The sequence below is a fragment of the Saccostrea cucullata genome, unplaced genomic scaffold (assembly GCF_032062105.1).
Source record: "Saccostrea cucullata isolate Sc308-1 unplaced genomic scaffold, CSIRO_AGI_Scuc_v1 ctg1817, whole genome shotgun sequence".
NCBI lineage: Eukaryota > Metazoa > Mollusca > Bivalvia > Ostreida > Ostreidae > Saccostrea > Saccostrea cuccullata.
This window is the reverse complement of record NW_026928842.1, coordinates 167303-181800: the sequence shown is the minus strand read 5'-3', so window position 1 is coordinate 181800 and position 14498 is coordinate 167303. Positions and strand designations below refer to the sequence as shown.

The window sequence follows — 14498 nt, the reverse complement described above, 5'->3', positions numbered from 1 at the left end:
CAAACAACTAAGTAGCTAAAATATATGAAATATCTTTCAGTAATTGCAACCCGGAACGTTTATTATGAGCATAATTTTTGTTCCGGGCTAACTTAGCTTCGTCAAAAACTCAAAAACAAACAACTTAGTAGCTAAAATATATGAAATATCTTTCAGTAATTGCAACCCGGAACGTTTATTATGAGCATAATTTTTGGTTCCGGGCTAACTTAGCTTCGTAACAAAGTGGAAAAGAAACAACTATGTAGCAAAAATATATGAAATATCTTTCAGTAATTGCAACCCGGAACGTTTATTATGAGCATAATTTTTGGTTCCGGGCTAACTTAGCTTCGTAACAAAATGGAAAAGAAACAACTATGTAGCTAAAATATATGAAATATCTTTCAGTAATTGCAACCCGGAACGTTTATTATGAGCATAATTTTTGGTTCCGGGCTAACTTAGCTTCGTCAAAAACCGGAAAACAAACAACTAATTGTTTAAAATATATGAAATATCTTTCAGTAATTGCAACCCGGAACGTTTATTATGAGCATAAGTTTTGGTTCCGGGCTTACTTAGCTTCGTAACAAAATGGAAAAGAAACAACTAAGTAGCAAAAATATATGAAATATCTTTCAGTAATTGCAACCCGGAACGTTTATTTTGAGCATAAGTTTTGGTTCCGGGCTTACTTAGCTTCGTAACAAAATGGAAAAGAAACAACTAAGTAGCAAAAATATATGAAATATCTTTCAGTAATTGCAACCCGGAACGTTTATTATGAGCATAATTTTTGGTTCCGGGCTAACTTAGCTTCGTAACAAAATGGAAAAGAAACAACTAAGTAGCAAAAATATATGAAATATCTTTCAGTAATTGCAACCCGGAACGTTTATTATGAGCATAATTTTTGGTTCCGGGCTAACTTAGCTTCGTAACAAAATGGAAAAGAAACAACTATGTAGCAAAAATATATGAAATATCTTTCAGTAATTGCAACCCGGAACGTTTATTATGAGCATAATTTTTGGTTCCGGGCTAACTTAGCTTCGTAACAAAATGGAAAAGAAACAACTAAGTAGCTAAAATATATGAAATATCTTTCAGTAATTGCAACCCGGAACGTTTATTATGAGCATAATTTTTTTTCCGGGCTAACTTAGCTTCGTCAAAAACCGGAAAACAAACAACTAATTGTTTAAAATATATGAAATATCTTTCAGTAATTGCAACCCGGAACGTTTATTATGAGCATAAGTTTTGGTTCCGGGCTAACTTAGCTTCGTAACAAAATGGAAAAGAAACAACTAAGTAGCAAAAATATATGAAATATCTTTCAGTAATTGCAACCCGGAACGTTTATTGTGAGCATAATTTTTGGTTCCGGGCTAACTTAGCTTCGTCAAAAACCGGAAAACAAACAACTAAGTGGTTAAAATATATGAAATATCTTTCAGTAATTGCAACCCGGAACGTTTATTATGTGCATAAGTTTTGGTTCCGGGCTTACTTAGCTTCGTAACAAAATGGAAAAGAAACAACTAAGTAGCAAAAATGTATGAAATATCTTTCAGTAATTGCAACCCGGAACGTTTATTATGAGCATAAGTTTTGGTTCCGGGCTTACTTAGCTTCGTAACAAAATGGAAAAGAAACAACTAAGTAGCAAAAATATATGAAATATCTTTCAGTAATTGCAACCCGAAACGTTTATTATGAGCATAATTTTTGGTTCCGGGCTAACTTAGCTTCGTAACAAAATGGAAAAGAAACAACTAAGTAGCAAAAATGTATGAAATATCTTTCAGTAATTGCAACCCGGAACGTTTATTATGAGCATAATTTTTGGTTCCGGGCTAACTTAGCTTCGTAACAAAATGGAAAAGAAACAACTATGTAGCTAAAATATATGAAATATCTTTCAGTAATTGCAACCCGGAACGTTTATTATGGGCATAATTTTTGGTTCCGGGCTAACTTAGCTTCGTCAAAAACCGGAAAACAAACAACTAATTGTTTAAAATATATGAAATATCTTTCAGTAATTGCAACCCGGAACGTTTATTATGAGCATAAGTTTTGGTTCCGGGCTAACTTAGCTTCGTAACAAAATGGAAAAGAAACAACTAAGTAGCAAAAATATATGAAATATCTTTCAGTAATTGCAACCCGGAACGTTTATTATGAGCATAAGTTTTGGTTCCGGGCTTACTTAGCTTCGTAACAAAATGGAAAAGAAACAACTAAGTAGCAAAAATATATGAAATATCTTTCAGTAATTGCAACCCGGAACGTTTATTATGAGCATAATTTTTGGTTCCGGGCTAACTTAGCTTCGTAACAAAATGGAAAAGAAACAACTATGTAGCAAAAATATATGAAATATCTTTCAGTAATTGCAACCCGGAACGTTTATTATGAGCATAATTTTTTTTCCGGGCTAACTTAGCTTCGTCAAAAACCGGAAAACAAACAACTAATTGTTTAAAATATATGAAATATCTTTCAGTAATTGCAACCCGGAACGTTTATTATGAGCATAATTTTTGGTTCCGGGCTAACTTAGCTTCGTCAAAAACCGGAAAACAAACAACTAATTCTTTAAAATATATGAAATATCTTTCAGTAATTGCAACCCGGAACGTTTATTATGAGCATAAGTTTTGGTTCCGGGCTAACTTAGCTTCGTAACAAAATGGAAAAGAAACAACTAAGTAGCAAAAATATATGAAATATCTTTCAGTAATTGCAACCCGGAACGTTTATTGTGAGCATAATTTTTGGTTCCGGGCTAACTTAGCTTCGTCAAAAACCGGAAAACAAACAACTAAGTGGTTAAAATATATGAAATATCTTTCAGTAATTGCAACCCGGAACGTTTATTATGTGCATAAGTTTTGGTTCCGGGCTTACTTAGCTTCGTAACAAAATGGAAAAGAAACAACTAAGTAGCAAAAATGTATGAAATATCTTTCAGTAATTGCAACCCGGAACGTTTATTATGAGCATAATTTTTGGTTCCGGGCTAACTTATTTTTTGTCATTAAGTGGAAAAGAAACACCAAAGTAGCAAAAATACTTGAAAATGCACTCAGCAATGCTAACCCGGTGTTGTAGCATAGACTTTCCCCCCGCATAGACTTTCCCCCCGGAAAAACGGGCCCGGGTTAGACTTTCCCCCCTGGGCGGAAAAAGCGCCCCAGTATAGAATTTCCCCCTTTGAACAAAATCAGTATAGACTTTTCCCCTTGGGGGGAAAAACCGCCCCAGTATAGACTTTCCCCCCTTATAATTCCGGATTGCGTTTTTCCGGAATTCGTTTTGTTATGCATTTTGGTTTTGGTTTTCTTTTTAAACGAAAACTTCCAGTTCTGATAAAACCATGCTTTTCAACATAATTCAAAAGCGAGAAATTACAGGTTTGCTCCCAAAAAGTAACGCCTTGATACAAGTATTGAATAATATTTTGCGCATTACGGGAACTGATCAGTATATTAAGTTACAGATAAAGGAGTGTGTGTATGAAATTGAAGATATTCTGAAAACTAACATTCATTTTAGTGTTATACTCCAAGATGTTGTACAGACGTTATTGGTAGGGTCAGTAGAATGTGTTGATGCCCCAGATTTTTTGCTTGACTTGTTCAGTGAGGTAGAAGAAAAACTTTTAGACTACACAATTGATCAAATATATATTCCAACTGAATATTTTATCTGTGTGTCAAAGTTTCGACTCCTACATGGTTTATATGGACTAGGAAACCTCGGACGTTTTTCGGATGCCCCCTCAACGGAGTAGAAATGGACGAAGACATGACAAATGTCTTCAATTACCTAAAATGTAAAGTATACCCTCCAAATGTATGTAAGGACACAAAACGAAAAATCAGATCGAGGAGTAAAGCATACGAAATAAAAAATGAAATATTGTACTGGAAAAACCAGAAGGGGGAGTTAAGACAAGTGGTCATTAATTTGTCAGAGAGAAAAAGGATCTTGGAAGACAAGCATGACAAAAACGGCCATTTTGGCCGGGAAAAAACACTGTGGGCCATATCAGAGATGTACTTTTGGAAAAATTTGTCAGGAGACGTTGAAGAATATGTCAATTCATGCTTGAAATGTCAAGAGGGAGGAGCTTTTAAAAAGTCGGATGCAGAACTTTTCCCCATTTCGATTGTTAAACCTTGGTATCACGTAGGAATGGACCTCATAACCATGCCAAAGTCGTCATCCGGAAATTGTTACATCCTAACATTAATGGACTATTTTACAAAATGGCCCGAAGCAGCCGCAATTTCAAATAAACGAGCAGAAACTATAGCATTTGAACTCTTAAAGATTTGCAAAAGAATGGGGTTTCCCACAGTCTACTCTAGTGACCAGGGGAGAGAATTTGTTAATCTAACATTACAAAAACTAATCAACCAGTACTCTGGATCACAAAGATTGTCGTCGGCTTACCATCCCCAGACTAATGGTTTAGTTGAGAAATTCAACAGGACTCTGCAGGAGTCGCTAGTTAAAATAAGCAGCGCAGATCTGTGTGATTGGGACGAACATATTGATGATGTTTTGTTTGCCTACAGATCAACCAAGGTATCATTTTAAATTTACATTTAAATTTTGTTTATAATTTTACTAGACTAGTGATATAACTCATTCGAATAGATGAAGATCAAAGAATACATGGAACAAAATGGTTTCCTATAATTTGTTCGGCTGCACTTATAAGCACTCCAAAGTCAAATATGCTTTTAATGTAATTTCGGCTTAAACCTAGGGGGCGACAAATTTTAGAAGACTGTTTACTTTCAGAATGTTTAAATAATTTTACCAACTGTCAGTACTTTCAGTACTTTGATTTAAGCTTTGGAACTGTGCTTTTTAACAATATTAAAGCAAATTAATCTACATATTTTATTTTATTGTTTATAGCACAAAACGACAAAATATTCGCCATTTGAGGCAATATTTGGACGGAATGCGTTTCCACAAAGAGAACAACAATCTGAAAGCGAGTATACTACGGATAATACAGAACCAGCTTTTGAAGAGGTGATCGAAAAGCTCCAAAACACAAGAGACAGCATTAACGAACAGATAAAAGAAAATGTTGAACTATCCCAAGCAAAGCAAAAAAAAGTACTACAAAGACAAACGAGTACCGCTCAGACAATTCCATGAAGGAACAAAGGTATTTGTATTTAACACCCACAAATCAACAAGAAAGGGTGGTAAAAAGGAAAAAAAATGGTTAGGACCGTACATTGTTACCAGTGTTCTAAGCAAAGGGTGCGTTAAATTGAGAAATCTTAAAGGTTCTCTCATTAAGCGTTCTTACAATGTGAAACTTCTGAAGAAGTGTGTTGACAGAAAAGAAAAACTTCGTCTTAATGCTAACAACCATGCAGACATTGATCAGAAGATATCAAACAGTATCGGAGGGATAGAACGTGACGCTAATGACAAAGTCACAAATGATGTTGAAGAAATCGTTGATGTTGATGAAAAGAAAACAGATGATGGTGACAAAGAGGCTTCTGGGGATGACGACAGTGTCATGGAAGCAGATGCTGATGCTGCTGATGATGAGGTTCCTAGGGATGACGAAAGAGTTGATGACTATGAGGAGGAGGAAGAGGAGGAGAAAACAGATGATGATGACGAAGAGGTTTCTAAGGATGACGAAAGTGTCAAGGAAGCAGATGCTGATGTTGCTGCTGATGATGTTTCTGGGAATGGCAAAAGGGTTGAGGAGGAGGTACTTGTATCTGGAAGCTTTGAATTAAAAAATACGTTTTTTCCAGTTGATGCTACTTGGCAAGAAAACCAAATTTCAAAGCATAACGTTAATGTGTCTTTGAGAAAAAGACACCGTGGAAAAATAAAAAAAACCTTTAGCAAATCATTGTCCATTAAAAGTTATGGAAGTCAGAGGAGACGGCAACTGTTTTTTCAGATGTATTAGTTATGCTCTTACAGGATGCCAGGCCCAGCATAAAGCCATACGAAACTCTGTCGTGAAATGGATGAAAACCAATTCGGAGAAAGTGGAACGGCACTTTGGTACCCGCTATATTGACTGCTCTAACATGATTATAAACGGAACATGGGCAACAGAAGCCGAAATTCTAGCGACAGCAGCTTTGTTGAATACTGACATTCAAATCTATTGTCAGTACGGCAAATCTATGCGATGGGTAAAATATTCAAGCGAAACCCTTGGAAACTTCAAATTCACAAATATGTGTATATACTTAACCAACGAAAGTGGAGTTCATTTCAACTATGTAGAAGATATTTAAATAACAATTAAAATTCCCGACAAAGACATAGAATTTAGTTGAGAACACAGACACACATAAAAGTGGCTGAATTATTTTCAGAATTGAAGAACTATGAATATCAATTTATGTTTCTTTTAATACATATATGGCAATTGAATTTGATAGTTTTTGTTATCAGTTTTGCACTGTTTGGACTTTGCATTTTATTACAGTTTTGATCTAGCAAGTGTGTTAAAAATGCTTTACTTGCTGTGAATTGTATTTGCGATGCTGATAAGTAATCAGTAATCTAATAAATTTTGATATTCCTTTATTTCTGTCATTTTTTTTTTACAAATGATATGATTAACCGACTTTAACATTGTTTTATTTGCGAGAAAAAAAATCATAAATTCATCTGCTTCCTCTTAATTTTTTAAGCTTTAGTTTAAATTCAGTTAAGGCAGATGATGTTACAATCTTCAAGCACTGCGTTTAATTAAAAATAAAAGAATCAAGAGCATAATTTATAAAAACTGGCCTTGTTGTGAAAACTATATAGTTGCTTTGTTTAACGGAAACAAAAATCAACGTAAAAACATGGTGTACTTGTACGTGCGTTTAAGTGCGTGTTCTTTGAAAGACCAATTAATTTCTAACAATTAATATACCAATTTTTTTTTATGCCAAAAATAAATGTAATACAGATTTGTTTTTCATCATTTTAGGATATCATATATATAATATATGATTTGCAAAAAAAAAAAAAAAAAAAAAAAAAACAATCAACAAAACAAAATCAAACAAATATCAATTTTATATAACAAAGGTTACCAATAAAATCGTAAAGTTAAACAAAAAACCCAGTATATTATGGATGCACTGCTTGCTTTTAAACATTTCTAGTTTAAATGGGCATAGACACAGTTTCAGGGAAAAAAAATAAAAAAAATTATCTCTCATAATTTTTATGATTATTTGAATAAGGTAATTTTAGTGATCATTAAATTTTAAAAATCAGTTGTAAAAATACAAGATTTAGAGCTCCAAAAATATGTTATGTAAACAGGGCCTGTGTCATGTTTTGATTACATGGATTAAAATACTAAAATATATTTGTTTAAAGTAGATAATTTCAATAAAGAGGTCAATTATAAATACTTTCAGACAGTTTCTAGTAATTTAATGAATTTCATTTTGTTATTAACATGACATTTCCAATATGTAAACAATAACGGGGCGCGAACCTTGTTTACGTTTTGAAGAACTTTTAGTTTTGTATCTCATTTGTTAATCAAAAAAGGATGTTCAAATTTTTGCTAATCATTAGACGATGCCTTAATTTGAAATTGTGAGCATTTAAATTAGTTTTGAAAATTCAGTTGAATCTGTGTCTATGCCCCTTTAAGTGCATGCATAATCCAAAATGTTTGCTTTAGTCATGGAAATAGAATCTAATATGAATTCATATAGTGTTCAAACATTCCTTTTTATGACACTCATTTATTTTTTATACTATAAATTAACAATGCTAGTAATGAAAATATGTGATTTGATGCTGCACATTTGATAAGTTATTAAGAATACGGACAATACAGAAATCTAATAGCCGAACCAAACACGGTTTTTAAAGTAAAAAAATGCAAGGAGGGGGAAAAAGCGTACTGGCATTCAGGGGGAAATTCTATACTGGGGCGGTTTTTCCTAGGGGGGAAAATCGGGCCCGGGTTGTTTCTTCCGAGGGGGAAATTCTGTGCTAGGCCCGTTTTTCTGGGGGGAAACTCTAACCCGGGCCCGTTTTTCCGGGGGGAAAGTCTATGCGGGGGGAAAGTCTATGCTACAACACCGGAACGTTAAATATGATCATATAATTTTGGATCCGTGCTAACTTATCTTCGTCATAAAAAGGAAAGAGACTTCAAAGTAGCAAAATAGTTAAAACAAACAAATAACAAAAAAAAAAAAAAAAAAAAAAAAAAAAAAAAAAAAAAAAAAAAAAAAAAAAAAAAAAAAAAGAAAAGAAAAGTAAAAGAAAAAAAGAATGATTTTTTTTAACTTGATCGTATTAAATAAAAAGCCGAGCCAGTTAACATATATTGTCTTTACTTTTCATATCTCAATTACTATTTTTTTTCTTCCGACGATTAAAAAAATTATCATTTTCATTAATTACACGTGCTTGGCTTTTTTGGTATTAAAGGGAATAAACCATACTCGTATTCTTATGTTTTCATGTTTATTTCAGTTCAGAATAAATCACATCATCATGAAATACATGTACTGTACCTACATGTAGTATGAAGATTAATTTAGAAGAAAATAAACCATATACGTAACATTCTTCAACAGTGAATCATATACATATTTCAAATGGAATATAAACCATATTATCATGCCATTTCATCAATAATATCTAATTATGAAAAAAAATCTTTAATTATGAGTAATGGAAGCAGTGTTTGAGCCTCGACTTGGTGAAATGTCAACACGTGTAATATCATTTAAACAGAGAATTTCATTCCGTAAATATATAATTATCAATATTTCTTCTTTACTTTTATCGAATTCTGAAATAAAAAATTTATCAATTAATTAATTCTTTGACATTGTGTTTCTTTAAATGTTAGTCTTTCGTTAACCCGGTCTTAAATTGTTTATCTCCTAACCATGCTCTTTACCTGTCTTTACGGATTTGCGTGCATTGAAGCGAGAGATTCACAACTGGCATGCACTAAATAAACAAAAGGAATTGAGTTGTAGATAACCGATTTGTATACATAAGATAAACAAAGCCTTATAATGCGACCAAAGTCATATGTATCAGAAAGAGTATCATCAGGCTATTTATTCATCTATTTTTTAAAATTGGTAAGTACAAAACATTGCGCGACGCACGAAAATAGAATGTCGCTGCGTCGTGCTAAAACCTCAAGAAAAAAACCCACTACTTCCATGACTCAATGTGGAATGAAATCTGGACAGATACCGCGATTCGAAGATTGAACTCATGGCCGGAACCTATATTACAGTAAAATCCGGAACCAATATTATGATTTTAAGGTTCCGGCCGGAACGCGAAACACCCGGAACGAATATTATGCGACAGTGGACACGGTTGCTCTCTGCCACAAAATAAACAAGGTATAGTGGACAGTGAGAACGACATTAGGTGTCATTACTGTGTACCCCATGTCACTGGTAAACAATCAATGGCTTTGAAGTTCTTTCATAATCGTGTTAGGGTTTTGAAAACCGATTTTTTTTTCAATCAAAACAGAGTAAAAATATGAAATTGCAATTGACAAATTAAGATTGTGCATAATCTGACGATTATTTTGATATCCATCATGGACGTAAAATAATTGAAATTTGGTTTAATATGCTTAAAAAATACTTTGTAGCATATTTAGGAGAAATAATTTTCATATAAAAATAAACCTAATAAATCAATTGGGGGTGGGGGATGTATATTTAATCACTTGTCGCGCGCATTCGTGCTCGGTCGAAATGCTTTTCTGTGAAGTCGATACATCTATGGATCGACCTCATCAAAGGGCTATATTTATATAATATAGTAGAAATTTTTTTAAAAGTGTTTCTTTCAAGAACCATGCACTAGGCATATTACATTTACGTTTCCTGAAAGTTTCATTTTTAAACTGATTTTTAACTGCATGATCTAACACCCCGCTCTCCCCACCTCACCCCTGGATAAAATAGGCTACAGAATGGGATTAAAGTTTAACATGGGAATACACAAGAAATGCTTTAATTCATTTAAGACCCACAATTAAATCATCAATTTGCAAGCATTTCAAAATTCTTTAATTTGTAAAAATGGACTCGAGTTATGTTAAGGCTAAAAACTCGGATTAAAAAATCAATGTACAAATGCACATGTACATAGAGAATAAATAAAGGTTAGAAATTTACAAATGCATGCAGGTACATGTATATAGAGAATAAATTCTTCTCTATAACAGCAATACCATGATAGTCACGTTAATATCAAAGCATCTACATAATATTAAAATTCAACTTTAGAAAAACTAGGAACGTTTCTAAAATTCCACCGAGTATAATGCAACCGTGTAGCCACGATGAGTTTAAACTTTTTCATGTAAACAGTAAGAGAACAGTCTTTAAAATCTTCTGGTCGTTATCATAATATGTATAACAAATAAACAAATATGTATCCAAAGTTTTTTTTTTCTTTCAGAAAATCAATGGTTACTGTCTGCCATATGAAAGTGATTACTATGACGGAACATATTGCCTAAAAATATGTCCACATGAAACAGTACTTCATCGAGGCCATTGTATAAAAGAATGCCCCGACTTCAGTCAAGTCTTGTCAAACGGAATAGTGCGTTATTGCAACATGTCAAGTGATATTCCATGCTCAAAATTTTTATGTTCATCACATTTTCCATACTGTTATGAAAGCAATTGCCTCAAATTTTGTCCTGAATTCACCGTTGCTTTTAACGGAATTTGTCTGATGCGATGTCCCTTAGATGCACCTTATTTAACAACTCCGAATTGTAAAGGTTTGTGCTTACAAGGGGAAAAATTCTGTAACTCTGTCTGCTCCACAAATAAACCGTACACTTTGAACACAGGCCATTTCATTCACTGCCTGACAGAGTGTCCAGATTTCACAAGCAGGAATGGGACCTCGTGTAATTTATCATGCCCTGAGAGCCTCCCCTTTCTGTTTAATAGGACCTGTTTCTCCATGTGTCCGAAGTCTGCAAACTACGTGATTCTAAAAAGAACAAAGTACAACTCAATTTTGTCCTGTATAGAACAATGTCCCTCTGATCTGGTCACCGATAATAATACTTGTGTTAAGTTTTGTCCACCTGGAAAACATCTATTCAACGATACTTGTGTTACAGAATGCCCAAATACAAATCCGTTTATTTACCCTCGAGAATTTACATCTATACCAAATATAAAGAATTTTGGCAAAGCAGAATTTATGTGCGTAGATTCCTGTACTAATCCGAGTTACAAGAGGGCAAATTTTACATGTGTTGTTAAGTGCAATGGACCATTAAAATACAACTTAAATGGTGTCTGCGTGGAGGAGTGTCCATCAAGTCAGTTCTTCGTGGATATGCAGACATATGACTGTCTATCTCAGTGCCAGTCTCATCATCACCAACACGGTAACTTCTGTACAACCAATTGTCCAGACACCACAAACAAACGTTATAATGGTTCCTGTGTCGACCAATGTCCCGAAGAAGCAATCTTTGAGCAATCATTGTCCAACTTGGACTTAGACTGCGTTTCATCATGTCGGAAATTTTATTTTAAACAAAGATGCGTCGACATTTGCCCTTCTATTGCAAAATTCATTGTGAATGCTTCGTGTATAATAGAATGCCCAACAGAAGTCCCTTATGTTAATATCATTCATTCACAAGAAAAGAGATATCCCTATACTCAACACGACTACATGTATTGTGTTGAAAATTGCCCATCCGGCTATTTTTTTCACAAAAATATTTGTGTTAAATCCTGTCCAAGTGTTGCTAACTTGGTATTAAATTCTACCTGTGTTTCCGAGTGTTCTCTTGAAAAGCCTTTCATTTACATCAATTATACGGAAACCAGGGACACGTACAGGTCCTGGGAACTCATAAAAACCGAACATAGATTTTGTTTGGAATATTGTCCCAAATCTTACATTACAAATGGAAAAATGTGTGTAACTTCTTGCCCAAAAGACAAAGTTTTATTTCAGAAGACCTGCTTGGAAGAATGTCCTCCTTCAAAGCCTTTAACATATATTGAAAATAAAAACGAAAACGCTAAATTAATGTGTGTAAGCTCCTGTCCTAAAGGAACGCATAGCGTGCATGACAAATGCTATGATCACTGTCCATTTCCGCTTGGGACATTTCTATGGAATTGTACCGACATCTGCCCTTCATCACATCAACTGAGAGAAAATCAGACCATAGTTATTGGAAACTATAACTATGGTCCAACAATGGTAATTGTAAACTGTGTTGATAAATGCAGCAGATTCAAAGTATCCCAAAACAACACATGTCAGAACAAGTGCTTTTTTCCCAAGCTTTACATTGATAAAAGTGTATGTGTGGACAAATGTTCTGATGAACATCATTATTTTGAAGTCGCTCCCGAAGGAAAACGATGCCACATCAGATGCCCGCGTCACTTGTTCTATTTGGAGGGAACTTATCAATGTGTGCAAAACTGCGAAGCGCCATATCTCATCGTAGACAACAAGTGTCAAAACATCAGAACATGTCCTAACCATGCTTTGACTGAACATACAAATCGTGGGGTCAGGTGTACCAACAAATGTTCTCCTAGGTTCTTTCTCGATGGAACCAAATGTCTGGAAGAGTGTCCTGGCCATAAAGTGATTATTGAAAACATATGTGCTGAGCATTGTCCTTACACTCATCCTTATGAATATAAAAACGACCGAATTCATTGTATGAACATGTGTCCAGATGATTATGTAGCGAATAAAATTTCTAAAAAGTGTATATCAAATGAGGACTGCCATAGAGCTGGTATGTTCTCTTTCTACCACGTTTGCCATGACTCTTGTCCCTTTTTCACATATTACAATGACGATGGAACTTGCTCATCCTCGTTTAATTTTGTGTTTACAGGCTCCGTTATGTATTTCATGTCAACAATTAATCTCTTCATTTTGTATTTGTTGTTTTGCTATTCCCCGCAGCAAGCAAAAGAAAAATGCACACAAAATGTAAGTGTATATACATTTATGCGTTACTCTTTTCGTAACCGTCACATTTTGCTCGCATTTTATATGTTAAGTAATTATTTTCGGTCTGATTTGTTACTTTGGAATAATTTTTGGGTCAAAAACAATGATTTAGCTTAAATTCTGTACCTTTATTTCATAGGATCAACTCGAAAGAGAAGAAGATATTTCAATGGACGATTCTTCAACTAGCGATTTATAAACGGAAGATATTGCTTCTTAACAGATACAGTGTGTACATTGACAGTCGGTGATGCTCGAGTCTTTGAATTTAGAGTATTCCATTGGTCAAACGTTTCTTTAATTTGTGTAAATTAAAGGTAACGAATGTTTGCGTCACTAGTGGTGAACACCTAAACGTTTTTGTAAAAAAGAACAAATAAAAGGAATTTATTTTACGGACACCAAAATACTTTTCTCTACTTCTTTTGTTTTTGTTGGAAAGCAGGCTCAAGCAATAATTGGTATCTTAAAGAAACTGTTAACAGGTTGATAATTACGTGCATTAGTAATAGTTTTTCCTAATGATTAAAAAAAAATCTATTCCATTTATCCACTGTAATGGAGTCCAGTAGCCAACTGCCACTCCCCCCCCCTTTTTTTTTGGGGGGGGGGGGTTAAAGATAAATGTCACAATTGTGTTTTTGGTATTTGATAATAAATACATTTTACAGTTGACAATATTTTTTATTCCACATGTAGAATTTTAATTCAAAATAGAGTATACATAAATTATCAAATATAAACATGAATGAATGTCTCTAAATACATTATAAATTACAAATATCACAGTCAGTGGTAAAAATTAATCACATTCTTTTTTGTTCAATTCAATCCACACACTATCTTCATATCAAACTTAAATGCATTTTAATTAATTCAACATTTGTCTGCTTTTTTTATCCTTAAACTTTACTTGTATCACAATGATAAAACAGAGAAAATTTGTGAACTATTTATATAATAGTGTTGCATTATGCATGTACAGTAGTTACACATGGTGCACATATCTAGGGATTAATGCAACACTATTGTTATTATTATGCTGACTGTTGTAATTATTTATGAGACATTTGGACTTGCAAGAACTCATTAAAATTGTTTGCATGCTTAGTTATTTTGGTTACTGAAAGAAAGAAAACACATCTTTATTTTCAGTATCATTTGTTTGCATTGTTACATAATTTTCATCCTTCCAAATATAAAAAAGCATTTAAATGACCCTATAAAATCAGTTCATCTAACGATCTGTATGTAATTAGTTTGAAAGTTTGTTGTACACATTATTTTCCTTAGAATAATATAACTGTTTTCAAATTATTTGTCTACTTTATTTATATCACAACAATAAATGGCGTAATCGATAAGGCATCGAAAAGTTGTGGCATATGCTACTATTTCGGCATAGTACATATAAATCCTTAGGTCAATGTAGGGTATGGGTTATATAGAGACAAACTGACAGG

The 14498-nt window shown here is 33.7% G+C and overlaps 2 protein-coding genes across 2 annotated transcripts in view; both read left to right on the top strand.

Moving 5' to 3' along the window:
- LOC134278907 (proprotein convertase subtilisin/kexin type 5-like) overlaps positions 1-13468 on the top strand; it is a 28076-nt gene extending 14608 nt beyond the window's left edge. Inside the window, exons 2-3 of the mRNA XM_062761210.1 lie at positions 10474-13014; positions 13175-13468. Coding sequence (XP_062617194.1) covers positions 10474-13014; positions 13175-13234 — 2601 coding nt within the window. The 3' untranslated portion in view covers positions 13235-13468. The remainder of the gene's footprint in view (positions 1-10473; positions 13015-13174) is intronic.
- LOC134278906 (YTH domain-containing protein 1-like) lies at positions 3579-7025 on the top strand. Its single transcript, XM_062761209.1, has 2 exons — positions 3579-4584; positions 4924-7025. Exon 2 carries the CDS (start codon positions 5099-5101, stop codon positions 5954-5956), a length of 858 nt encoding a protein of 285 aa, XP_062617193.1. The 5' UTR covers positions 3579-4584; positions 4924-5098; the 3' UTR covers positions 5957-7025.
- Positions 13469-14498: the final 1030 nt, after the last annotated feature.